This window comes from Ctenopharyngodon idella, chromosome 9 (genome assembly GCF_019924925.1).
Source record: "Ctenopharyngodon idella isolate HZGC_01 chromosome 9, HZGC01, whole genome shotgun sequence".
NCBI classification, from domain to species: Eukaryota; Metazoa; Chordata; class Actinopteri; order Cypriniformes; family Xenocyprididae; genus Ctenopharyngodon; species Ctenopharyngodon idella.
In genome coordinates this window covers 13,049,942-13,075,119 of record NC_067228.1, presented here as the reverse complement: position 1 = coordinate 13,075,119, position 25,178 = coordinate 13,049,942, and the positions used below count along the sequence as shown (strand labels likewise).

General features: G+C 36.5%; 3 protein-coding genes and 1 non-coding gene across 14 annotated transcripts in view; 2 read left to right on the top strand and 2 right to left on the bottom strand.

Moving 5' to 3' along the window:
* The window catches only part of lrch1 (leucine-rich repeats and calponin homology (CH) domain containing 1), a 47,592-nt gene extending 43,824 nt beyond the window's left edge, over nucleotides 1-3,768 (bottom strand). For 4 of the 7 annotated variants that reach the window (XM_051906414.1, XM_051906417.1, XM_051906412.1 and 1 more), the window contains exon 1: nucleotides 3,401-3,767. In XM_051906414.1, the coding sequence (XP_051762374.1) occupies nucleotides 3,401-3,629 (229 nt within the window). In that variant the 5' untranslated portion in view covers nucleotides 3,630-3,767. Of the gene's footprint in view, nucleotides 1-3,400 lie in introns of all 7 variants that reach the window. The other 3 variants (XM_051906416.1, XM_051906409.1, XM_051906413.1) reach the window with 1 other exon arrangement.
* On the top strand, nucleotides 1,275-13,659 carry rubcnl (rubicon like autophagy enhancer). Of its 5 annotated transcripts, none has more exons than XM_051906421.1 (12): nucleotides 1,282-1,601; nucleotides 5,615-6,262; nucleotides 6,574-6,742; nucleotides 7,588-7,642; nucleotides 7,731-7,863; nucleotides 8,338-8,471; nucleotides 10,785-10,849; nucleotides 10,938-11,176; nucleotides 11,664-11,725; nucleotides 11,904-12,057; nucleotides 12,277-12,367; nucleotides 12,593-13,659. In XM_051906421.1, the coding sequence occupies exons 1-12, from the start codon at nucleotides 1,404-1,406 to the stop codon at nucleotides 12,694-12,696; spliced, it is 2,052 nt and encodes a 683-aa protein (XP_051762381.1). In that variant the 5' UTR covers nucleotides 1,282-1,403; the 3' UTR covers nucleotides 12,697-13,659. The 5 variants fall into 5 exon arrangements, with proteins under 5 accessions (XP_051762385.1, XP_051762384.1, XP_051762383.1 ...); XM_051906422.1 differs by lacking the exon at nucleotides 1,282-1,601 and adding an exon at nucleotides 5,013-5,127; XM_051906424.1 differs by lacking the exons at nucleotides 12,277-12,367; nucleotides 12,593-13,659 and having other exon boundaries at nucleotides 1,277-1,601; nucleotides 11,664-11,720; nucleotides 11,904-12,026.
* Nucleotides 13,660-13,663: 4 nt separating this feature from the next.
* On the bottom strand, nucleotides 13,664-13,773 carry trnal-caa (transfer RNA leucine (anticodon CAA)). Its single transcript has 2 exons — nucleotides 13,736-13,773; nucleotides 13,664-13,709 (listed from the first exon to the last, which is right to left on the bottom strand). It is a non-coding gene; the product is annotated as a tRNA-Leu (tRNA).
* A 4,557-nt stretch (nucleotides 13,774-18,330) lies between these two features.
* The window catches only part of dnah7 (dynein, axonemal, heavy chain 7), a 69,911-nt gene continuing 63,063 nt past the window's right edge, over nucleotides 18,331-25,178 (top strand). Inside the window, exons 1-10 of the mRNA XM_051905600.1 lie at nucleotides 18,331-18,637; nucleotides 18,799-18,870; nucleotides 18,953-19,043; nucleotides 19,120-19,288; nucleotides 19,374-19,464; nucleotides 19,631-19,811; nucleotides 20,084-20,156; nucleotides 20,621-20,746; nucleotides 22,128-22,247; nucleotides 24,984-25,167. Coding sequence (XP_051761560.1) covers nucleotides 18,626-18,637; nucleotides 18,799-18,870; nucleotides 18,953-19,043; nucleotides 19,120-19,288; nucleotides 19,374-19,464; nucleotides 19,631-19,811; nucleotides 20,084-20,156; nucleotides 20,621-20,746; nucleotides 22,128-22,247; nucleotides 24,984-25,167 — 1,119 coding nt within the window. The 5' untranslated portion in view covers nucleotides 18,331-18,625. The remainder of the gene's footprint in view (nucleotides 18,638-18,798; nucleotides 18,871-18,952; nucleotides 19,044-19,119; nucleotides 19,289-19,373; nucleotides 19,465-19,630; nucleotides 19,812-20,083; nucleotides 20,157-20,620; nucleotides 20,747-22,127; nucleotides 22,248-24,983; nucleotides 25,168-25,178) is intronic.

Genomic DNA, 25,178 nt, shown 5'->3' with positions numbered 1-25,178 from the left:
AGAAATCATGATAACACTAGTATAGGGAACATGTATTCACTATTAACTATGACTTTTCCCTCAATAAACTCCTAATTTACTGCTTATTAATAGTTAGTTAGTAGTTATTGGGTAGGATTAATAATGTAGAATAAGGTCATGCAGAATAAGGCATTAATATGTGCTTAATAAGTACTAATAAACAGCCAATATGCTAGTAATATGCATGCTAATAAGCAACTGGTTAAAATACCCTAAAATAAAGTGTTACCGAAATCATTCCAATATGCTGATTTGGTGCTCAAGAAACATTTATTATTATCAGTGAAACAGCTGTGCTGCTTAATATTTTTGTGGAAACTGTGATACATTTTTTTCCGGATTCTTTAATAAATAGAAAAAAAACCCCAGCATATTTGAAATATTTTACAACACTATAAATGTCTTTACTGTCACTTTTTTGATGACTTGCTAAATAAAAGAATTCATTTCTTTAAAAAAAAAAAAAAAATCTTACTAATGCCAAACTTTTTAAAAGGTAGTGTACATTTATCCCAGTTTGTCTAAATAAATTAAAAAGAAAACACAAAAAAATTATATTCATTTTAAATGCTACAAATTTAGGTTATCAACAACATTATAATGTACGGTATAATTCGTTTTGAGATTTGATAAATATTACATTTAACAGTGTTATTAAAATATAAGTGTTTTTAAAGATAAACTAATACAATTAAATAAGCCCACACTACTGTACATTTAAAACAGCTATTAAACTGTGTGCTTTCACTTTCAGTTGTGTTGGAATTTATAAAAAAACCCTTTCTTGAAATGATGACTCTAATCAAAGCAAACAACAACAGGCATCTTCTTCCAAAAGAACAGAGCTCAAGGCCACAAATAAATAAAAAACCCTACACAGCGTTTTATTAGCAGTGGAAAATACCCAACACCACCCGTGAAACTCTGAGACTCTCTTCATGTAAAATGGTAGAAAGAGAGTGTCTGTTTGTGAGGAAAACATGTCCCAGCTTGAAATATCTTGAATCAGTAGAAAAGAAAAAAACACAACAACTTCTAAGGAATCCAGAGCTATGGAGAGAAATAGGAACTGAAATCAGCTATGGCACAGGCACAGAACACCTGAACGAGTCCTAACCAACATTTCTACTGAAGTCACAAATCTTGGGGCCCTTGAAATATATCTGAAATATCTATAAGGATGCAGAGTGACAGTAAATGTATCTTGTGCAAACTTTACCTTTACCAATGGTAAGGATGACTTCATCTTTGTGAGCTGTGACACCATGAGCAGTTAAATAATCACCGTTTAGTCACTTATTAACACTTCTTACATTCCAAAAATCATAATGAACTGAATGTATAATTTCCTGCATTAAAGTACTTCAGAAGAGCTTCTAAGAATGCTAGGAATTTGCCATTTCCACGGTCTGCCCTTTCCTGTTTCCTATTTTAGCTGCTCTCCTGCCTCCAAGCTGAGGGGAGTGCGGAGGAATTCACGGGGAACGGAAGCAGATCTCCCGCTCAGTGAACATTCCCAACTGTCATCTTGGCTTTTCCTGCAGCCGTTCATGACTAGTGGTGATGACCAAATCTTTCCAGTGAGTGAACTGTTCTCCATACATTGACTCGTTCACAGTTTATTTTTGAGAAATAGCACTGTAAAGCCAGGGACACACTTAACGACTAGCTGAAACATTCTAAGACTGAGCTCAATACACAAAGACTGTTTCCTTCGACTGAAGCAGATGAAATACTTACACACGGAATTTAAACACTGACTGAATGCAACGCGCTCCGACTCGGCGCGTTTGGGCATGATCAGTCGTAAGTATCAAATTACATTCATAATCGGCCTTACAATCATTAAGTGTATCCCTGGCTTATGGGAGCAATTCATTGATTGGACCTACTAATTAAGTCACTGTGTTAACGAGACTTAAAGCGGCACTGAACTGACAATTAATGATGTGGGGCATTATTGAAACTCTACCTTTATTTATTGGTCTTTTTCTATGACCAGATAAAAATCAAGTCCAAAAGTAAAAAAAATAAATAAAAATAAAATAAATAAATAAATAAAGATATATTTATGTAAATGTATTTTGTGGGGAAATGCTGGTGACCTTTTTTTACGTACTGTGATATATATATCCAAGTGTTAAGAACTATCGAAAAAGAAAATATGTAGGGTGGGGACTTGGTTCTATGCATCAGTTGTTGATTGGACTGTAAAATGTGGGCGTTGCATTTAAAAATTGAGTATTTGATTGGATCGTTGAATCATTGTTATTCACTATGTGTGATCTCATGTGAGTGACAGGTTGTCCCGCCCTCACGCCAGTAAACACGTCAACAGAGAAGTGGGAGGGAGGTCCTTGAATTAAAAAAATATATTAATGTGCGCTAAAAAAATACTTATTAATAAATACTGCAATATTCAATAAAAGAAAATAGAAATAGGAATTGATTTTGGTTTCATGTTGACTTTAACGAACCGGTTAAGTGAAAAATTCACGACATTCACCACACACACAAAGAAACTGTACAGGAAGATCTGAGTGAATCATTTAGCTTAAGAAGTTCAAAAGATTCGGCTCACTAAGATCCCTACCACTACTGACGTCATAGGCCTCGCGGAGATGCATGACTCCAGTTGTCATCATCACAAAAAGCAGTAGACATAAAAGCATCAAAGCATGCTTTTTTTAAATTCAGGAAGCTCAAGTCTTTCCTTACGAGTGTGTCCTCATTGACAACGTCAGTAGGTTGCAAGTTAATTATTTACGCCATACAAAAAAGAGAAAAACAAAAGAACTAATTCCTGCAGATCTAATGATCATCAGCCTTCAGAGTTCTGGTTTCAAAACATAACCCACAAATACATTCATTTTCATTTCATAGGCATTTCAAGGTGTTTTCCACTTATCTCCAAACATGGAAATGAAATCTTCAGTCATAAGTGTAAGGGGATTTCCATAGTAGCCTACTCAGTATGTGGACAAGCTGGTCATATGAAGTCTAATATGGTCAGTCCCGCGCGACAAATAACAACATCCTCTACTTTCATCCCACACATCCTCAAAGCTTTGCTGGGCGTTTGTAATGCATCTGGATACAACTGAAGTGGCCCACATCTTTATCCTGGCCCAGGACAATGTCCTGTCCGCAACAACATACTCTGTAACATTTCATATGAATGCTGACGGAGATGTTTATCTGCTTTCTGTTGAGTAATATGTGTATAATTAAAGTTTTAAACAGCCAAAAACATAAGTGGTCAAAATGCGACAAAACACGTTCTGGGTAACATTCCCATTTGAAACTATTCTAAGCGCTTCTGACGGAGCAGGCGCGCGCACAGCGTGCTAAACCCAAATAAAGCATCACTTCACGTTACCTGCTTCAACCGTATCCGTTAGGTCGTAATTTGATGCTGTCCGAGGGAATTCTTTCAGTTTTCTTGAGCTGAGGTTCATAAATCCAGAGTTCGCCGCATCCTCCAGAGCTCTCTCCAAGCCCCGGTTGAGAGGCAGGTTCGTGTTGGAGCCCAGTCCGCTCAGGTTCGTCTGTAATGCGGCAGAAGGCAGCTGGGAATGAGGACGGGGCTCCGGTCCCAGCGTCGACATATTCGCCCCGTCGGGAAAAAAAAGCTCGTCGAAAGGCTCTGCGATCGTTATATCCTAAAGAAAATGTGCTGGTCTCAACAGCAGTAGGTGAATTTCCTCCTAGTGCGCTGTCTGACTGTCTATAACGCGTCTGCGCAGTTTGTTTATGGAACTGAGCTCGTGCCAATAACGTGTTTACTGGCCTTTACTACAGCGCCATCTGCTGTACGTTCACAGCAACAGCAAATACCGATGGCGCTTTAGTAGAAAAGTTTACTAGATGGAGATTCTTATACAATAACAAACCCCCTCACCTTTTGGAAATGCATGGTTTTTATGCAGAATGAAATAGTATTAAGTACACAATAAATGCATGCTCTCCATTTACCCTCAGAAATATATATAAGCTATATTTTTCTAAATATACTCTAACTCATAATTAGAAAAAAAAAAAATGAGTAGACAGTAAAATGAGTGTTATGCTCTGTTATATTATAATATTATATATTCAAATATTATTTGACTACGCAGCACACACTATATTAATTATTTTTAGATGCTTCAGATTACAATATAAAAGGTTAACATTTTTATGAGAAGACCAGATTTAAGGAGAACATTGTGCACACAATTCTGAAAGTGAGTCTGTATGTCACGATCACCGTCTGTTCCTGTCAGTTCCTGGACTCCATTTCCCATAATCCTCCCTTCCAATCACATGCACACTCCACACCAATCACCAATTGCCACACACACCTGCAGATCATTACCTGGACTATTTAAGTCACACACACACACTCTCTCACCGCGAAGTCTTGATTTGCCCCGGTGATCAACTCTGAGCGGTTTCTTGTGGACTGTTTACTCTGTTTCTGTTGGACTGTTTATTCGTTGTGATTCTCTGCTGCCTGCCCTGATCCTTGCCTGTTTACTGGACTGTGTTTGTTTGCCGCCTGCCCTGATCTCTGCCTGCTTCCTGATACCGTTTGTCTGCCGCCTGCCTCGACCATTACCTGTCCCCGTTTACGTCTCTGCCTCTGCCCTTACCTGTGTATATACTATTCTTAATAAAAGCTGCAAATGGATCCCCGCTCTGCCGACCCTTCATTACACTGTATAATAAACTCCAGAAAATATTTAGTTTATTATAATTTATGATTAAGGTTAAAAATATACAATTATGTCTGACTTCAAGTAGCCTATACTGTGGCTAATGACTTTAAAAACTGACTTTACAAGGACACCTAATGAAATTTTATTTAAAAAAAAAACAAGCAAAAACATTATATATATATACATTAGACAAAAACATATTAAATGCATTTAAACAATTCAAACAATCTAACAGGTTATAATGTTAGATTAGTCATCTAATCAAGTAAGTTAGACACTGTTCTGCTTTTTTAAGGAAATAGTACACTGTATTTACAGATCAAGGAAGTGAAACTGCTTGAGACGAATCAGATCATATCATAAACGAAAGCAACAACTTTTCTCTTAGATTCTCGAACAAAATATGGTGAGTTTTACTGGTTTTTATCTTTTTGCTAGATAACATATCACATAATCAGACATGCGTCTAAGGACTTTTTACTCTCAGCTGTCGCTCAGAATCATTGAGAAACATGGGAAATGTTTCAATACAAAAACATTTTTGAATCTGACTTTCTTTCTTCTGAGGAAAACGGAAGATTTTGAAAAATTACTATTTCTGTCCATACAATGAAAGTCAGTAGGGTCCAATGTTGTTTCAGACCTCATTGACTTTCACTGTATGGACAAAAACAGTTCAAGAATATCTCAAATATAGGTTGGGGACAACATGAGGGTGTGTAAATGATGACATTAATTAATTTTTTTTTTTTTTTTTAAGTGAGTCATTTGAATTTCTCTCACTAAGTCACTGTACTTAGACAGTATAATGTTAAAAAAATAAAACTAGGCAGTTTAATCAAAACTGTTTTCCCTGTATCCCTGATACTGTCCTGTCTTCTCTCCTCCTCCAGGCAAATGCTGGTAGTAGCAGCAGTATTGTCAGAGAGCAGCATTTTGTTAACTGGTTAGTGAATTCTGAATTAAACGAGGATCATTCTGACAGCACTGATGATGAGGATGATGATATTGATGAAAGTGGACTGAAGGTGTGCGAATGTAACACTCCAGTCAGTGAATGGGATTCAGACCTACTCGACCCTGAGGAACAGTACCATCTACCCCGGAGCAGCCCTGTCATATCCCGCAAGCGGCATAACACAGAGACAAAACAACAGTCTGATCGGTCTTTGACACCTCCAATATGGGAACTATCCATCTCTCCAGTGATGAAATCCAACTATTCAAGTGCACATAGAATTAGTCCCTCAGAGAAAGACAGAAACCTTGATCACTGTGATTCACCCAAGGGCTCTTCAGGACGGACAGTGTTCCTCACAGGTAATCATGGCAGAGGAATTTCACACGTCTCTCAGCACACTCAGCTTCACAGCCGGTCTTTAGTTTCTAGACGGTTACATGAGGATTTCCAGTCAAAGACTAAAAGAAGAGCCTGCTCTGACATCCCACCAGCTTCTGCTCAGACGAGCTCAGACCGAGCTAAGAAACATGGATCATGTGTTGATGTACACAGCACTGAAGATCTCTACAGTTTGGACCAGGTAGTTATGCTATAAAAAAAAAAAAGATTAGTTGAATTTAATTAAAAAATAGAGTGTATAACTTTTGCAAGCCATTTTTTAAGACTATATACTGTTCATTTACTTATTATTACTTGATAAAATATGTTAAATTAAAATAACCTGAGACACAACACAGAAAAAAAAGTAAAGCCATTCAAAAACTTCAATTTATTGTTTATTAACAGCCTCTGGAGGATTTTTGCCCTTTTTGAAAGCCTGCTTCTGTTTGAGATCTCTCATATTATAATTTAAAAAAGTAAAGTGTGTATTTTACTGTTGTTTGTCTGCAGGAAAATGCTCATTTTGTAGTTGTGGATATGGTACTGGAAGTTCTGGAGGCGGTGAAATGGGTTTTGTGTCTGCAGCAGTTAAAAAACACACATCCTCATCAAAACAGATGTGAAACACACAATACTTCAAAAACAGACTCAATCACTTCATTTGACAGCGGGTTTGAGGGTAAGATCGGATTGTGTTACAACAAAGTCCTGTGTCATCGCATGTGATGTGGTCCTGACAGAGGTCAGATAATGCTGACCTGGTTTCTTTAAAACTAATAGGTCATCATTAAGTATTTACTTCTGCAGACTTTATTTTGCTGAAATAAATATTCACTTCACAAATATAAGTAACATTTTACAATAATGTTCAAATGTTAACAGTGCATGCATTAGGTGTCATGAACTAACAAGAAGAATAGCGTTTATTAATCTAGTGACTTAAAAATATACTATTTTTTTATAGTTAAATAATGTTAACTGGTGCTATAGTCTCTCATCTTATTTGTTTCATAACACAACTGGAACCGTCTTGTGTTTCAATTATTGACTGTAGTGGAAATTACCTCCGAAGACTTAATTTTAATAGTAGGCCTTTTAACATAATACTATTAATTTTGCTGTAATACTGCTGCACTGACTATTTTGTACATTGTACTATTTTTTCTTAGCAGAAGCTTAAGTAAAATTATAAAATCATTTAAACTCAAATCTAAATTTCATATTTACTACATATTTATTTACTTGGTGAGTAGCTGTAATAAGCAGGATAATGTACAATCAGCTGATCATTATCACAAAAAAAAAATAGTATAAGAAGAAATTAACATTAATCAAGATTAATAAATAATCACAATAAACAAAAATAAACAAATATCATTTTGTGTTATTTAATTGTAGCTATTACATAATGTTGAAATATGTCACCCCACCATGCAGATTGTTCACTTGTTTTAAAAGAAAAACAATTCATATTCTAAAGCAAATTTAAAGAAAAATATTATTGTGTATTTGTTTCTCTGTCAGATGACAGCGCCCCCCAACTATCTTCAAACAGATACTCCCTGGCTTCATTTCAGAGGTATGCACTGAATTCTGCACGTACAAGGTCATATCATCATGTTTACATTTTTATGCAAAATTTCCAGACAGAAATGTTTTATTTGCAGTTGTCTCCAGAGCTCCAGAATGCAGTGTTCTGCTGAAGATCTAGCCCATCATTTGGTGTCAGAGTTCAGGAAGCAGTGGTTCCCCTCTGAGCTACTGCAAAACCCTGTTAACCTCAACTCTGCTCTGCAGGAAGTGAGAATGTATAAACACACACATTCATGCAGAGAACTCACAAGTGCAGCCACGCACGCACACACACACACACACACACACACACACACACACACACACACACACACACACACACACACACACACACACACACATATGTGGTATATATGTGGTTTATGGGGACTCTCCATAGACGTAATGGTTTTTATACTGTACAAACTGTATATTCTATTCCCCTACCCCTACCCCTAAACCTACCCATCACAGAAAAAACACAGTTTAGTATGTTTTTTTGAGCCATTTGGTTTACGTTGTAATACCCATGTCATTATACACATTTGTGTCCTCATAAACCATATATACAAGAACACACACACACACACACACAAATATACGTATCTCTCTTTCTCTGCCATATATTGTACACACATAAATCATATATTTAGCATACATATATATAGCTTAATTTATCACATCTGGCCGTCTTTTCCGCAGGTCGCTTTCCCTATTATAGCAGAGGACAGAATCAGCATAAGTGAAGAGATCATGCAGAAGACCAGAATGAGAGGAGCATTAACCTGGGCTCCACCCAAATTTAAAATCATCTTCTATGTCCAGCCAACACACAGGTGAGCAAGACCACCACATCCACAATAACAGAGTTTATACATTCATGAAATAATATACACTCTAAAAAAATCCATAAAAATAGGGCAAAATGTACTGTATTAATTTAACAGAAATTTCTGTTATTTATATTTTACACGTGTTTTACCTGTATTTTGAATTTTGCACTTCATTGAGATTTGTGTTTTAGGGTAAACGGAAATGTCTGTAAAATTATTGGATAATGTCGGGGTAATAAGTTGCCAGTACTTTTTCTGTTATTTTATGGATTTATTTTTTTTCTCAGTGCACTTTAAAAGAATATACTTATGTACTTATGTGTTTTAAGACACTTAACTGCATGTTATTTGCATTTAAAATAAATATTTTGTATTAAAGAGTAACCTGTATGTCATGCATTTAAAAATATTTGTAATTACACATGTGTAGTGATGAAGTAGCAATTTAGTACATTTAAAATATATTTACTTGAAATGTAATACTGAATAACACTATACAGTTAAAATAAAATCAAGCACTTAACATATGATTTAGTTATTTAAATGATTACAAAGTACATTTTTTAAAAGTGTACTTAAAGGGTAACTTCACCCACAAATGAAAATTCTGTCATCATTTACTTACTGTACCCTCAATTTGTTCCAAACCTGTATGCATTAATTTCTTCTGCTGAACACAATAGAATATATTTTGAAGAATGTCAGTAACCAAACAGTTGATGGGCCCTGCTGACTTCCATAGTATGGGGGGAAATAAATAAATAAATACTATGGAAGTCAATGGGGCCCATCAATTGTTTGTTTACTGACACTCTTCAAAATATCTTCTTTTGTGTTCAGCAGAAGATAGAAATTCATACAGGTTTGGAACAACTTGAGGGTAAGTACAGTATCTCACAGAAGTGAGTACACCCCTCACATTTTTGTAAATATTTTATTATATCTTTCATGTGACAACACTGAAGAAATGATACTTTGCTACAATGTAAAGTAGTGAGTGTAAGCTTGTATAACAGTGTAAATTTGCTGTTCCCTCAAAATAACTCAACACACAGCCATTAATGTCTAAACCACTGGCCACAAAAGTGAGTACACCCCTAAGTAAAAATGTCCAAATTGGGCCCAATTAGCCATTTTCTCTCCCCGGTGTCACGTGACTCGTTAGTGTTACAAGGTCTCAGGTGTGAATGGGGAGCAGGTGTGTTAAATTTGGTGTTATTGCTCTCACTCTCTCATACTGGTCACTGGAGATTCAACATGGCACCTCATGGCAAAGAACTCTCTGAGGATCTGAAAAAAAAATTGTTGCTCTACATAAAGATGGCGTAGGCTATAAGAAGATTGCCAAGACCCTGAAACTGAGCTGCAGCACGGTGGCCAAGACCATACAGCGGTTTAACAGAACAGGTTCCACTCAGAACAGGCCTCGCCATGGTCGACCAAAGAAGTTGAGTGCACATGCTCAGTGTCATATCCAGAGGTTGTATTTGGGAAACAGACGTATGAGTGCTGCCAGCATTGCTGCAGAGGTTGAAGGGGTGGGGGGGCAGTCTGTCAGTGCTCAGACCATACGCCGCACACTGCATCAAATTGGTCTGCATGGCTGTCATCCCAGAAGGAAACCTCTTGGAAGATGATGCACAAGAAAGCCCGCAAACAGTTTGCTGAAGACAAGCAGACTAAGGACATGGATTACTGGAACCATGTCCTGTGGTCTGATGAGACCGAGATAAACTTATTTTGTTCAGATGGTGTCAGAGGACTCCAGTGGCAACCTGTGAAGCTCTGGTGAACTCCATGCCCAAGAGGGTTAAGGCAGTGCTGGAAAATAATGGTGGCCATACAAAATATTGACACTTTGGGCCCAGTTTGGACATTTTCACTTAGGGGTGTACTCACTTTTGAGGCCAGCGGTTTAGACATTAATTGCTGTGTGTTGAGTTATTTTGAAGGGACAGCAAATTTACACTGTTATACAAGCTGTACACTCACTACTTTACATTGTAGCAAAGTGTCATTTCTTCAGTGTTGTCACATGAAAAGATATAATAATATATATAAAAAATTGTGAGGGGTGTACTCAATTCTGTGAGATACTGTAAATGACAGAATTTTGAACTGTCCCTTTAAGTATATTAAGAAACAGTCATGAAAGTGTACTCTATTTAAATACACTTACGTGGTCTTTCACTATTATTATATTACCTGCAATTTTATAAAAATGCCCTTTTAAGATTTGAAGTAGACTAAGTGTATATTCCATACAATTAAGCGCATTTCTTTTTCACAAAGGTGTTGATATAAATATTTTTTCAGACGCAGTGACATCATCGCTTCGCAGCACTTCCTGTGTGCAGGTTGTGGTACTAAAGTCGAGCCCAGTGAGTAATGAAGCTGCTCTAATATGATTCATGTGGTCCAAATCTTTCAGGCCTATACATTAAACCTTGACTATTCCTCTCTCCCAAGGGTATATAAAGAAATTGCGGTATTGTGACTACCTGGGTAGATACTTTTGTGATGGCTGCCACGGTGGTTTGGAATCAGTGATTCCAGGTCGGGTTCTGAATAACTGGGATTTTGCACGGTATCCGGTCTGCCATTTTTCCAGACAGTTACTGGACTCTATATGGCAGCAACCGCTTTTCAAACTTACAAGTGTGGCCAAAAACCTGTACAGCCAGGCCAAAGAGCTACAGCGTTTCAGAGTGAGTGTTTCATTCTTTCCTGGTACAATATTACATAAAATAATTGGTCACAGAAAAATAACCCTCAAAATGCTCTTGTTCAGGGTTACCTATTGTCGATTAATTGTTATATCTAAGTTCTGATTGGATGAGCCTTAACTCTGCTCTACAGGAAACGAGAGTGTTTATGCATAACACAGACATTTGTTGAATTCTACATATGATCTAATTTTAATTACACTACTATTCAAAAGTTTTTGAAGGACTTTGCTCACCCAGACTGAATTTATTTGATCAAAAATACAGGAAAAACAGTAGAAAATTACATTTTATTAAATCAGCTATAAAAATAAAAATCGAATATTCTCAGTTGTTCTAAGTGTTTTGATGCTTTTTGGCCTTAATTCTCAGTCACATTAGAGTATCTGTATGTCTTTTGCTGGGTTAATATCAGGTCAGCATGGGCAGTTATCTCATGATATTAATTATGTGTTCTCATTTGCTTTAGGAACTACAGGAACAACTAATATCCATCAAAAAGCTTCTGAGTACATGCAGACTATCAGCTGGGTGATTTGTCTCTTCTCTAGCCCTCTTGTTTCTGACCAGTTTTGGTACAGAGAATTCTTAATTGACATTCTTGGCAGTGCCATCTAGCCTTAAAACAATCAGGACATGATGTTTCTTTAAAAATGTTGGGCATGTGGTGCGTAGGTTTTTCTTTATTGACACCTGTTTCTCTAACCAGAGTCCTTGATGAGTTTAAACAACTTCCTGCTCACCTGATGCAGGAACTCCACCTCTTTTCCATAGAAGACCTCATCAGGGTGAAAAAGGGTCAGCTCTGTACCATTGCAAAAGCCTTGCTGCAGTCTGCAGTTGCTCACATAGATCTTTGTGAGGTTTGTCTTGCTATTATTTAGACGCCTACAAAGTCAATTAATATAAATTTGTTCATGCATGATTACTAACATACTAACAGAGCAATATATATCTGTGAAACACTATATGGGAAAAATTGTTTTACAATGAACAACATAAATCATAACAGCACTTACTGTTACGTACTATTATATTATTGTACATATCTCAACAGTCACTGTCTCTCTTACAATCTTCAGCTGTGTCAGGCCAGAGGTTTTATCTGTGAGTTCTGTCATGGGAAGGAAGTGCTTTTCCCTTTTCAGAGAGACACCTGCACCCGCTGCCAAGGTCAGACATCAACATACTAAAAGCTTTTCCAACACACTGTTTAAAATAAATAATAAAAAATAAATAAAAAAAAATCTTGACATTTTAAAACAATGCTTCTGTACACCTTGGGTTAGTGCTTTAGCAGTCAGTGTAGGAAGAGTACTCAATAGTATAAGCTGATATAAGGCCATTCCTGTATTTCATAAAATGACACTTGCCTTGTACCTTGGATTTTTTTTTTAGATTGCAAAGCCTGTTTCCACATCTCATGTTTCCGTGATGAATCATGTCCCAAATGTGCCAGACTCCAGAAACGAAAGAAACTCCAGGAAGACATCAGTTTATGAAATCTACATGTCTCTTGCTGCATTTTAAATCTGCATGCAAACATTCAGGTCTTCAGAGTTTCTTGAACTGTTCAATACTTGATATATGACTGACATATGTAATTGTGTAAAACACAGATGAATGGTCTTTTCATAATTATAATATGTCCTGTTAATGTTTACATATTTCAATTAAGTAACAAGCATTACCAAGTATGATCAGAGACCTGCCAACCTCTGCTATGTTCATATTTTTATTGGTTACACAGAATCAGGATTAATTAATGTGTCAGAAAATGTGATCACTATACATTTGAAAACACACAGCTGAAATCTGTACATTAAAATTCATCTGTGCACAATTATTCTTCTGACAAGATACAAAATGTTCTCACTCAAGACCCCTGGAGTTGATAATATAGTCAAATTCCATTCTAGTATTGGGTGTTTTTAAAATATGGGCACTTTTAGAAAATTACATCTCCTAAAACACATTTCACACTCAGTAGTTTATTCTTTAATTTTGTGAAATTCATTTCCACCACAGGGTAATTTCCACCACATCTCAAATTTTAGATGTTTCAATGCATTCTGTAGTTAAAATTACTTTTTTTTTTTTTTTTAACATTTTTAAATAAAATGGCAGACTTGCAAATGCTGCTTTGACACTGTTGTCTCCTTGGCAAACAAGCACACTAACTTTAACCTTTACATGGGGGCAAACTGATTGGCATGGTACAGCTCAACTGTGGGGTAGACTGATTTATACTGATAAGTCCTTTTCACAAACGTTAAAATATTTAAATGTTTTATGTTTAAGTCGTTGTTTAGATCATCATAGTTTAAATGTGATAATATCATTTAATATTAATGTATTATATTTCAAATGTACATATGTTTAAGATTTAAAGCCTGGATCAAGTGTAAAACAATAATCTACATCTATAATAAAACATCCTATTATTTTTAAAATTGAAAAGAAAAGTGTTGTCAGAAGTGGGATTCGAACCCACGCCTCCATTCGGAGACCAGAAACCCCGCTTCACAGGAAGGTTTGAACCTTGAGTCTGGCGCCTTAGACCGCTCGGCCATCCTGACATACGTCACCTACTGCACTGAAGCCCTTCTGACTTCTCAGTATTTCTTTGTATGACTTAAATATTAATCAAACCGGTACTGTTGCTTAGTATGTTTGTTTTTTTCTTATCGTAAGAAATACTCTGATTTTACAACATTTGATTTTTTATTTGAATCTGATTTTTAGTATTCTTTTACGACGCATTTTCGTGCTTACATTAAAACTGCTACTTTATTAAGCGATATAAATGTCGGTTATATCAATAGCTGATTTCAAATGCTTTATCCTTTACAAAACAATAGGAAGACTGTATTGTATTCAGAAACAAACGTGCAGCGCTAACGTTAGCATTAGGCTATAGATAGGCTACAGCGGTGTATGTAGGCTACAACTAGGGTTGCCAACTTCTGGAAAGGAAAATAAGGGACAATCGTGGTTCTTTATAGGAAAATAAGGAACAGAATAAGGGACACTTAAAATATTTGTATTATCCCACACAGTGTATGTAATTTCACTATCTGCAGTTAAGTATGTGTATAAAAGATGTATAAAAGGTTCTCAGACATAAACACATTTGGGTAATTTGTATGTCAAAATCAACCAAATTTCAGAAACTTTCCCTGCTCAAATTTTTGTTTTTCCTTTTTTTTTTTTTTCCTGAAGAAAGACAAACATAGGCCTAAATCAAGAAGAAAGCCAAAATATTAAATGTAACGGATGTATATTTACTGAGTAATCCAATATTTTTCAGAATAACAATTTGGAGTCAGATTACAGGGGGGTAAAATGACTTTAGAACAACATATTTTACACAGAGATTGGTAGGACTGTTAGTTAAATCTGTTGACGTTAGCAATCTTTGTTGCATTATATGCCAACAGTTCAAAAATGGCAAAAAGCACTTCTTGTGTTTTTCGCCCAAAGTTTGCATTTCTGTAACTCATATTACAGATATCTTAATATCCTTTTAGATTATAATTCTTAACAAACTTTTTCTGAAGAACAAATAATGTTGAAACTATAAATGTATCTCGTTTTTTTTCTATCAACACAATTGAACATTCCTGTCTGAGTGCCATAAATAGTATTTTTCCAAAGTATTCTAATTCTAAAAGTATTACAGATATCCCATCTATATTCCCATTCTTAATAAACTTTTCTAGGCCCTATATGGTTCAGTCCCATATAATGTGGCTCCATGTTCAAATTGTTGAATTTGACCCATTTTCTATATAGCTACACCAACGGATATTAAAAATCAATCTCTATTCAAAATCATAAACTTAAAAAAATATTTAAAAAAAACAAAAAAATGTCAGCAAGATAGGCCTATAGATGGCATAAAATTTGAAAGCATAATAACTGAACATCTTTAAAATTTCAGTCAATAAAGCATTTTTTTAAACAATGGCACTTAAAAGTTTGAACTAAATGTTGTTGCAACCATGTATGAATAAATAAAAATGCATATTTTATTTTTCACAAATAAAATCAAAGAAAATATTAATTTTACCCTTGCAATTACTAGGCCTATCTTGTAAAAGATTTAATTGTGATATTTTGTACATTTTGTGGTTTCATTAGGGCCCGAGCACTGGTGGTGCGAGGACCCTATTGTAATTGCTCAGTCAATTATTCTTCTTCTCCGAAATGAATCACATTTTTGAGGGCCTAAACATGCTCGAAAACTCATGAAACTTTGCACACGCGTCAGAAGTGGTGAAAATTTATGTCAGATACTGTATGGGTTTCTGAATTAGGTGTGGCAAAATGGCTCGATAGCACCACCTACAAAATTTCAATTAAGCACCTTTCACGCTATGTTTCACTTACAAGTATGAAATTTGGTAGACATATGTAACAGCCCAATACCTACAAAGAAGTCCCTGGGTGCAAAATCTGTAAACCAATCTGAGATATTTTGAATTTTCTCTGCAAAATTTTAGCAGTTTTTGCCATTTCCAGATGTTGTACTTTAACGAGCTCCTCCTAGAGCTTTAATCAGAAAAACGTCATATTTGGTCAGTCTAATCTAAAGGCCTTAGCGATGTTAACTTGCGAAGATCTAGTGTTTTCACTGAAGGGCGTGTCCGTGGTGGCCTGACAAATTTCCATGTTTCGCCATGAAAGAGGAAGCTGTTGTAACTCAGGCATACAGTGTCCGATCTGCCCCAAACTTCATGTTTTATTAGAGTCCTGGCCTGAAGACATCTACATGACAATATTCAGTTACAGTCATAGCGCCACCTGCTGGCAACAGGAAATGACATGTTTTACACTGTGATTAACTCCTTATAGAGATTTAACCAGATCAAAATCATATTTGGTCAGTCTAATCTTAAGGCCTTAGCAATGTTAACTTGTGAAGCTCTTGAATTTTCACTAAAGGGCGTGTCTGTGGCGGCCTGACAAAGTCTGATGTTTCGCCATGAAGGAGGAAGCTGTTGTAATTCAGGCATACAGTGTCCGATCTGCCTCAAACTTCACATGTGTGATAAGAGTCCTGGCCTGAAGACATCTATATGCCAATATTTAGTTAGTCATAGCACCACCTGCTGGCAACAGGAAATGGCATGCTTTGCACTGTAATTCACTCCCAGATACACATTTGTATATGCCATGAAGTACCAAACATACTAGAAACATGTTAAATCATGCAACACTTGGCTAAGTGATAATGTATGCGATTAACGCCACGAAACAGAAAGTTGTTGTAACTCAGGCATACAATGTTCGATCTGCTCCAAACTTCACATAATAAGTTTCAGATAATAGTCTTAGCTTGAAGTCATCTACATGGCAATATTCAGTAATAGTCAAAGTGCCACCTGTTGGCAGCAGGAAGTGTGGCATGTCAAAATTACTTTGCCATATTTCAACTGTATTTACTTGCTTCCATGCATGTCACCCACTATTCACTGTTTTCCTAAGGCCACCAGGTGGTGGTGGCCCCAGGTGCGAGGGCCCTTTCATCGCTGCTTGCAGCTTTAATTTATTTTGGAGTTGTCCTCATTCAGCTTGTTTTTGTTCATTTCTTAAGGCTCACAGTCACATCATGCCCAGCTTTCAGTTGTGTTTAAAGTGTGTTGTTTTTTTTTTCTCCTATGACATCTTATCATAAGGAATATTATATAATTAATTTGCCACTTATTTTAGCTAAATTTAGTATTTGTAAATGTAAATTTGGGAGAAATAAGCCTTTGTTTTTAATTTTAAAAACAGAATTTCAACAATACCTAAAAACAATATTGAAAAATAAGCTGCAAAATATATATTTGTAAACATTTTAATGTATTTATTTAACTTTCTTTGTTTCTTTTGATTTTGTCTCCTATTTATTTATATGTTTAATCAATGTATCCCCTGGCTGTATTTGTAATTCTTTTAAACCAATTTTAAAAAACAGGGCTTTTTCTACAGTGGAAGGAAGTGGAGACACATTGAGGGGGGACCCGCTTCCTCTACCTCACACTGGGCCCCGCCCCATGCTTGGGACAACAAAAAAAAAAGTATCTGTTCAAGTCAAGCACACACATAAACAGCCTCATGCAGTGTGTGATGGCCTCAGAGAGATGGGTTTCCTCTGAAGAGATGCTCATCATGTACTGATGAAAGAGCAGCAGGGGTCTGATGTCAGAGCACTGTAATGTTGACTCTGATTGATGGCACTCAGCCACGGCGAGGGGTTAATGAAACCCCCCCCCCCTTCATTTCCAACATTTCATGCTTGTCAATAGTTTATTTCACTTATCACTCTCTATCCTCTAGAGGGTTTCTGTACTCCCTGTCCTTCATGATTTAAGTTTTTTTTTTTTTTTTTTTTTTTTTTTTTTTGATTGAGTGACTGGGCATTTGCAATTGAGAAAGGACTGAATGAAGAAGAACCCTTACATCCTACCATCCCTGGGTCAGTTAGGGTTAAAATATGTCCAACTAAAGGAGGGAATGGCACTTTCCATTCTCATGACACAAGCTGTTTGTTTTGTAGCTGTAACACTGGCACATGTTGACTGATTATTGCAGGAGTAACTGAACCAATAAAGGCTGAAGATAAGGATGTGTGTGCATGTTAAATTCTATGCTTTCTCCTGGAATTCTAGAATATATATATATATATATGCAGGTTTTATTTGTCTTCACTGATGAAATTGTAGGCAATTTCAAGTGGAAAACCTTTGTGTCTAAAATATATCAGCATACCGTCACCAGCCCTTTTCTAATGCGACTGTACTATGTGGCTTAAATGAAATGTTACTTAACTTAGGCTACTTACTAATAAGTTTACAAAGTCGTTAACGTTACTTTCTGTCGATTGGCGCTTTATCTTTGCTCGCATGCACCTGTTGCTTTTTTGACTGACTATAACTATGAAATCCTTAGCTCAAATATAACTGTTTCACACTGTTTTTTTTCTAAGGAGAAACTATATTTCTAGTGCTTCACCAGCAATGAACCGGCAAACAGAAAATGCTTTGTGCGCGTGCTGGGGGCGGGCACTGTCGCCTTACGTCAAATGTAAACCAATCAGAGCCCATTCCGCTGGGCCTCGCGCTTCCTTGGTTACCGGGCTGGCAACGCCAAGACACATTCACAAGCGGATAAGTCACCAAACAAACACTGGTGACAACTTAAAATAACTTTTTAAACTAAACTCAGCAATAACTTATATATTTCCAAATAAATTATTGTGTTTAAGCTATTGCGTAGACTGCAGACTGTTGGACAGGTGACTAGCTGCGTTTTTAGTAAATTTGCTAAACTGTCCTCTCACAGATGTGTTGACATCTGCAAGGTACGGCGTTATCAAAGCTGCTTCATATTAAAAAGTGAAAACGACCTATTTATTACATGTAAAGACCCAAAGTGCAGAACATGGAGATGCCGGTGAGTAAAAAGTGAAGCTTTATTTCGTGTTATAGAGTTTGTTTACGTTCTCTTAAATTACTTAAGATGACAGTCACTCGGAGTGTGTTGTGATATACGCTATTAGTTGCTAACTGCACAATTTCGGAATAATAATAATAATAACACTAAACATCTTCCAGGGGTCATTTGGAAAAAGGAACCCCCCGAAGAAACCAGAGAAATCTGTGAGTCTTTTACCACAGATACAGAAGGTAAAGCCTGGCACTGATCCACCAAATCTTTTTTAATCAAGATTATATTATGTCAACAGTATTGATGGCTTGTGATTTTCAGGTTCGATCAAAACCTCAGTGGCATGAAGCAAGCCCAAGCTTTAGACTTCAGGGACCAGCTCAGGAAGACCCCCTTGGCTCTTTGCTCTCCAGTAAGAAATACAATATATTTTGATTTGCAACCCAGACTATATTATCGTTGTGAACATACTTCCAAATTCCCTTTAGGAGACATGCAAGGAGCAGGGGTACAATGGAGTCAGACTCGTCATCAAGGTCCGCAGCATGTACGGACCAAATATGGAGGAATTTCAAGAGTATCTTACAGGCATCGTGGCAGTGTCCAACCCAAGAGGGATCGTGAGCAGTTTCGCAGTGCTCTCGTCAGCATTATTATGTGGGTTTGATTTCATTAAAGATGAGTTCTTGATGACAAATTGTACCTGTCACATATAATCACTAAAAGAACAATATGATTTCAGGCAGCGTGAAGATGCCACTACTACGCCCATCACAGAAGACAGCACCCCATCCACTTCAGGATCACCTACTGCTGCAGAGAAGGACATTTTGGTAAGGGATGGCCTTTTATCTGCAGATTAATTTAAATTCAGGTTCATTTCCAGAATAAAAGGTAATTTTTCATTCATTAATTTAATTAATTTCAGCGCAATTAAAAATACAGTATGTCCTCATGCTGTTTGGTCACAAACATTGTGTCTTGTCTTATGAATTTCAGAGGTACTACTATTACATCCGCAATGGGATAGGCACAGAGGACGTGGCAGCCATGGAGGACTCCTGGCTTGAGAATGTTCTTGCTTTAGTCCCAGAGCACCTGAAAAGTTTGAGCAGAACCATTGAGGCTGTCTCAGATGAGATAAGAGAAGACTATCTACTGAGCGTCAAAAAAGCCATCGGTACAGTCTTTTGTTTGGCAGATCTGGCATGTAGACACGGTTGCATCAAATATTTCGGTGGTCTAAAACTTTTTCACCCAATTCAGATAAAAAAAATCTGATGTTCTAGGTGCTTTCTACAAGATATTTCTTCTTGTCATTTGTAGTAAACAATCATTTATTATTTATTCATTCAATTCTAACCCTTTTTTACCATATTCTATGACAGTGTTTGCCATGACCAAGTATTGTGTGTGTTGTTTTCCTCTATTCTCTCAATTCCTCTGTTGTAGTGGATTTTGTTCTGCGAGACCCCAGAGAGAGTCAAGAGCTCAAAGCCATAGATCTCCCCCCATACAGACAGGAGTGAGTCCTGCTAAATTCCTTTTAGTGGTACAATTTACAAGACAAAAATAATATCACAGACATAAAATGGACCATAACGCATTCTAGTTATTCTAGTTGGTGTATATTTGTCAAAATAATATAGATTCATGAGTATGAAAGTAATTGTTTTCTAGTAAATTCAAATTCAGCCTTATATTATCTAATTTGTGATACACCATAATGTGACGTTGATATAATAAGAACTTTTGTTGCATGAGTACTTTAAAACTTTATTATATCCCCTTCACTTCTACCAAAATGATGAAAAGCATTTTGAGTTATGTTAATATTATTTAATTTAGTTAATGAAGGAAAATAGAAAAGTACCTTCACTGTGGAAAAAACATATGTAAAATCACCTATAATATTTTATCAATATTCTGTCAATCATTGTGTACTAAATAACAGAGTTTTTTTTCTTATTTTCCTTTTTTTTCTTGCAGAATGGAAGTTATTCCAAAGCCATGGAAAAAATCATTTCTTCAGGCCCAGAAAAGAATGAGAAACCAGCTTCACTCAATCAATCCAACTATGCTTGCAGTACTGGATCTGTGGCAAGTGTCTTTCAAGTAAGTGTCAAATGACCATGAAGACACTACAAGACTTGAAAATGTCAGAACGTTGAATGTGTTGAACTTGCATTGTAGCAATAAAGCCCCTTGTGAAAAAGAAGTACACTTCAGTATACTTTTAAAAAGAGTTACCGAAATAATATTCTTGAAAAGAATATACTAGAAGTGCTGGAATATGCTAGAATATAAATCTGAAGTGATGGTAATTTTTTTGAACTCTTAATTGCACTTTATTTATAAAACATTATGATTTAAAATGTACTTTAAAGCAACACTTTTAATTACTAATTCTAATTTCTCACCCTCATGTCGTTCCAAACCCGTAAGACCTTCGTTCATCTTCGGAACACAAATTAAGACATTTTGATGAAATCCGAGAGCTCTCTGACTCCTCAATAGACAGCAATTTAATTACCACTGTCAAGGTCCAGAAAGGTACTAAAGACATCGATAAAATACTCAACGTGACTAAAGTGGTTCAGCCTTAATTGGCTGGCTCCTGCGTCAGCATCACATGCATGTGTCATGCTGCTCACATGTACAGCTTTGGCCAATACTGAGCTGGCATTCGTATGTAAACACGGAAGCCTTCGCTGTGCTTACTGCGGGAACTGTGTAAGGAGAATGACAGGGAAGAGAAGAGATTGTTGAAGCAATACACCATGAGCAATACATTTGTTACTGTATTTACTAATCTTGTTAACATTAGTTAATGAAAATACAGTTGTTCATTGTTTGTTCATGTTAGTTCACAGTGCATTAACTAATGTTAACAAGATTTTAATAATGTATTAGTAAATGCTGAAATTAACATTAACAAAGATTAATAAATGCTGTAGAAGTGCAGTTCATTATTAGTTCATGTTAACTAATGTAGTTAACTAATCTTAACTAATGAACCTTATTGTAAAGTGTTACCTAAAGTTGTTATTTTTTTGTTTTGTTTTTGAGCACAAAAAGGATTCTCATTGCTTCATAAAATTAAGGTTGAACCACTGTAGTCACGTCGACTCTTTAAACAATGTCTTTAGTGCCTTTCTGGACCTTGACAATGGTAATTAAATTGCTGTATATTGAGGAGCCAGAGAGCTCTCTGATTTCATCAAAATATATTAATTTGTGTTTAGAAGAAGAACAAAGTTCTTATGGGTTTGGAACGACATGAGGGTGAGTAATTAATGACAGAATTTTCATTTTTGGGTGAACTAATCCTTTAATTGCCCTTTATTTCATTAATATTATATTATCTGCAAGTACAGTTTTTAAAAAAAATATACTTTAAAGATTTGAAGTGCTCTGCAAGTTCATCATCATTGTAGTTGCCTCTGTTCTCCCATCCTTTTCTATAATGTCCACATTGTCTTGTTCACTTCTGCAGGAAGTTGCGCCTTATTGATGTGGAGGTCTTCCACAATGAGCAGGAGTCTGTGGAGTTGTCCACCTTTCAGCAGTTAGTCAACAAACACATTGAAAATGCCATAGGCATTCTTCTCAAAAAGTAAGCACTCTCTTCTGTTTTTATATGCTTGTAAATTCATCATTGACCACATAAGAGTTATCAAAAGTACTGACTTCGGTACCAATCGGTACTGAAATTTTGAAAATGTGAGGCTTTGAGTGCAGTTGAGCGGATTCGTAAACACCTCTGATTGGCCATTGTGTGGATGCGCTCATCGGATATGTCTGTGATTGTCTACGGTGATCAATGCATGGGAGCATTTGAAAGCACACCAAAGTGTTTGAATTTGAAAGCGTTTTGAAAGCGGTAACGGGAACGTTTGAAAGCAGGCGTCTATCAGCGGACTGGTCCACGATAGACACCTACTTTCAAATGCTCCCGTGTGTATCTGTGTAAGCGCTCGATGAAGAGCGTCACTGATGACTATTTACAACGTTTTTGAAGTGTTGATCATTGAAGCCAATCACAGACATATATTCGATGAGCCGTGAACACAATGGCCAATCAGAGGTGTTTGCAAATCCGCTCAACAGTGCTCAAAGTCACATTTTTTAAATTTCAGTACCGAAGTCGGTACTTTTGACAACTCTAGACCACATTAATCCCAGCTATCTGTTGAATTTTTATGGAAGAGGACAATAATTTCTCTCTCTATCTATCTGTCTGTCTGTCTGTCTGTCTATCTATCTATCTATCTATCTAAACTCATTCAAACTCATAAACTCATCTATCATCTATCTATCTATCACTTCTCATCTATCTGTTCTCTATCTATCTATCTATCTATCTATCTATCTATCTAAACTCATTCAAACTCATAAACTCATAAACTCATCTATCTATCTATCTATCTATCTAAACTCATTCAAACTCATAAACTCATAAACTCATCTATCTATCTATCTATCTATCTATCTATCTATCTATCTATCTATCTGTCATCTATCACTCACCTATCTCTCTTCTCATCTCTCTCTTCTCATCTATCTATCTATCTATCTATCATTGCCAAATGAATGACAGAAATGTATGCACTTATTATGTTCTTACACATTTTTCAAAAATGGTATTTTTCATGGTAATATGTGGATGTGGATTATAGTAATGCCATATGGAACAACTATTTTTTAAGTAAGCACTTTTTAACGAGGCTTAGTTGTTCTCTAGGCTTGTAATCAAAAATAGGACTTCTGTACATTTGTTGCAAATTTACAGATAATGCAATTGAGATGTTTACATTTGCTTGTTGGAGTAATATTGCTTGTCAACTGAAAACAAAGTTTCCCATTTGTATTAGCAAAATTGCAGAAGTTTAACAGTTCATAAAATCTTTTAAAAAAAATAAATTAATTGTACATTGATTTCCCTTATTAAAAAGTAAACTGAGTAAGACAGTGTAAAAGGTGTGAGTGTGGAATAGTAATCTGGCCCCCTGGTATTAAGGAGAAAAAATGTTGGCCCTTGTCACTATTGAAGTTGGCCATCTCTGATATACATGCATGTCTGAAATATTTTTTATAATTGAATGGATCAATTTTGCATGGCCACACAATTTTTATTGTTGTAAAATGATCAAGAAAGACAAAATCAAGTAATTATATTTAAAATATAATTTTATTCAGTAAATGCCTATTTGGATCGCACTTAGTCTGGACCCTCACCCTTAAGTGTGCCAAACTGAAGTAAAAAGCTCCAGAATAACTCACTCTCTTACCATTTTTCTGTCTTCTATCAAACTATATCTATCTATCTTTCTATCTATCTATCTTTCTATCTAAATCTATTTAACTATCTTTCTATCTATCTTTCTATCTAAATCTATCTATCTAAATCTATCTATCTATATCTTTCTATCTATATCTGTTTCTGTCTATCTAAATCTATCTATCTATCTATCAAACTCTATCTATCTATCTATCTATCTATCTATCTATCTATCTATCTCATAGCAACCACCCAGAACAACCTAGCAACCGCATAGCAGCCAACCAGAACACCATGGCAACCACACAAATCAATCTGGCAACATCCTAGTAACTAGCCCGAGTACCTTAGCAACCACATAGGACCACCCTGGCAACCACCCCGAGTACCCTAGCAACCGTATAGCAACACCTTAGCAACCACACTGAGTACCCTAGCAACCGCATAGCAACAACCTAGCAACCACCCCGAGTACCCTAGCAACCGCATAGCAACACCCTAGCAACCACCCCGAGTACCCTAGCAACCACATAGCAAGACCTTAGCAACCACCCTGAGTACCCTAGCAACCGCATAGCAAGACCTTAGCAACCACCCCGAGTACCCTAGCAACCGCATAGCAACCACCCCAAATACCCTAGCAACCGCATAGCAACAACCTAGCAACCACCTAGAGTACCCTAGCAACCGCATAGCAACACCCTAGCAACCACCCCGAGTACCCTAGCAACCGCATAGCAACACCTTAGTAACCACCTCGAGTACCCTAGCAACTGCATAGCAACACCTTAGCAACCACCTCGAGTACCCTAGCAACCGCATAGCAACAACCTAGCAACCACCTTGATTACCCTGACTCTATCTATCTATCTCAAAACTACTAAAGTAAAACTAAACTTTCAAACTGAAAACTTTCAAACTTTAAACTTTATAAACTACTTTAAACTTTCTGGACCGACTTTTTCAAGCCAACTTAAAGTTTGTCTCGACGAACTTTTTTATCTAGTTTGAAAATGCAATTGCAAAAACAATGCAACTGTGATTGTTTCTTTTCTTTTTTTAATCTAACAGGTGGATACCAGAAGTCCAGCAAATCTATTATCTTGGTAATAAGCGCAAACAGATCCCTAGCAACACTAGTGTTGCTCAACTACAGTCTTTCTACAACTGTGTGGCCACGCTCATGACCTCCCAGCTCCAAAGCCTAGCACTGGAGTCCATTCAGGACTACACACACCTCATCGCCCAGAATCCTGTAAGATCTCC

What these genes read in the sequence shown, in the direction of transcription:
- rubcnl (XM_051906421.1), top strand. Translation starts at nt 1,404, where the DNA reads ATGCTAGGAATTTGCCATTTCCACGGTCTGCCCTTTCCTGTTTCCTAT. An exon ending in TCCCTGGCTTCATTTCAGAG is followed by an intron (nt 7,643 to 7,730) that starts GTATGCACTGAA and finishes TTTTATTTGCAG; the next exon opens with TTGTCTCCAGAGCTCCAGAA. An exon ending in TATGTCCAGCCAACACACAG is followed by an intron (nt 8,472 to 10,784) that starts GTGAGCAAGACC and finishes ATATTTTTTCAG; the next exon opens with ACGCAGTGACATCATCGCTT.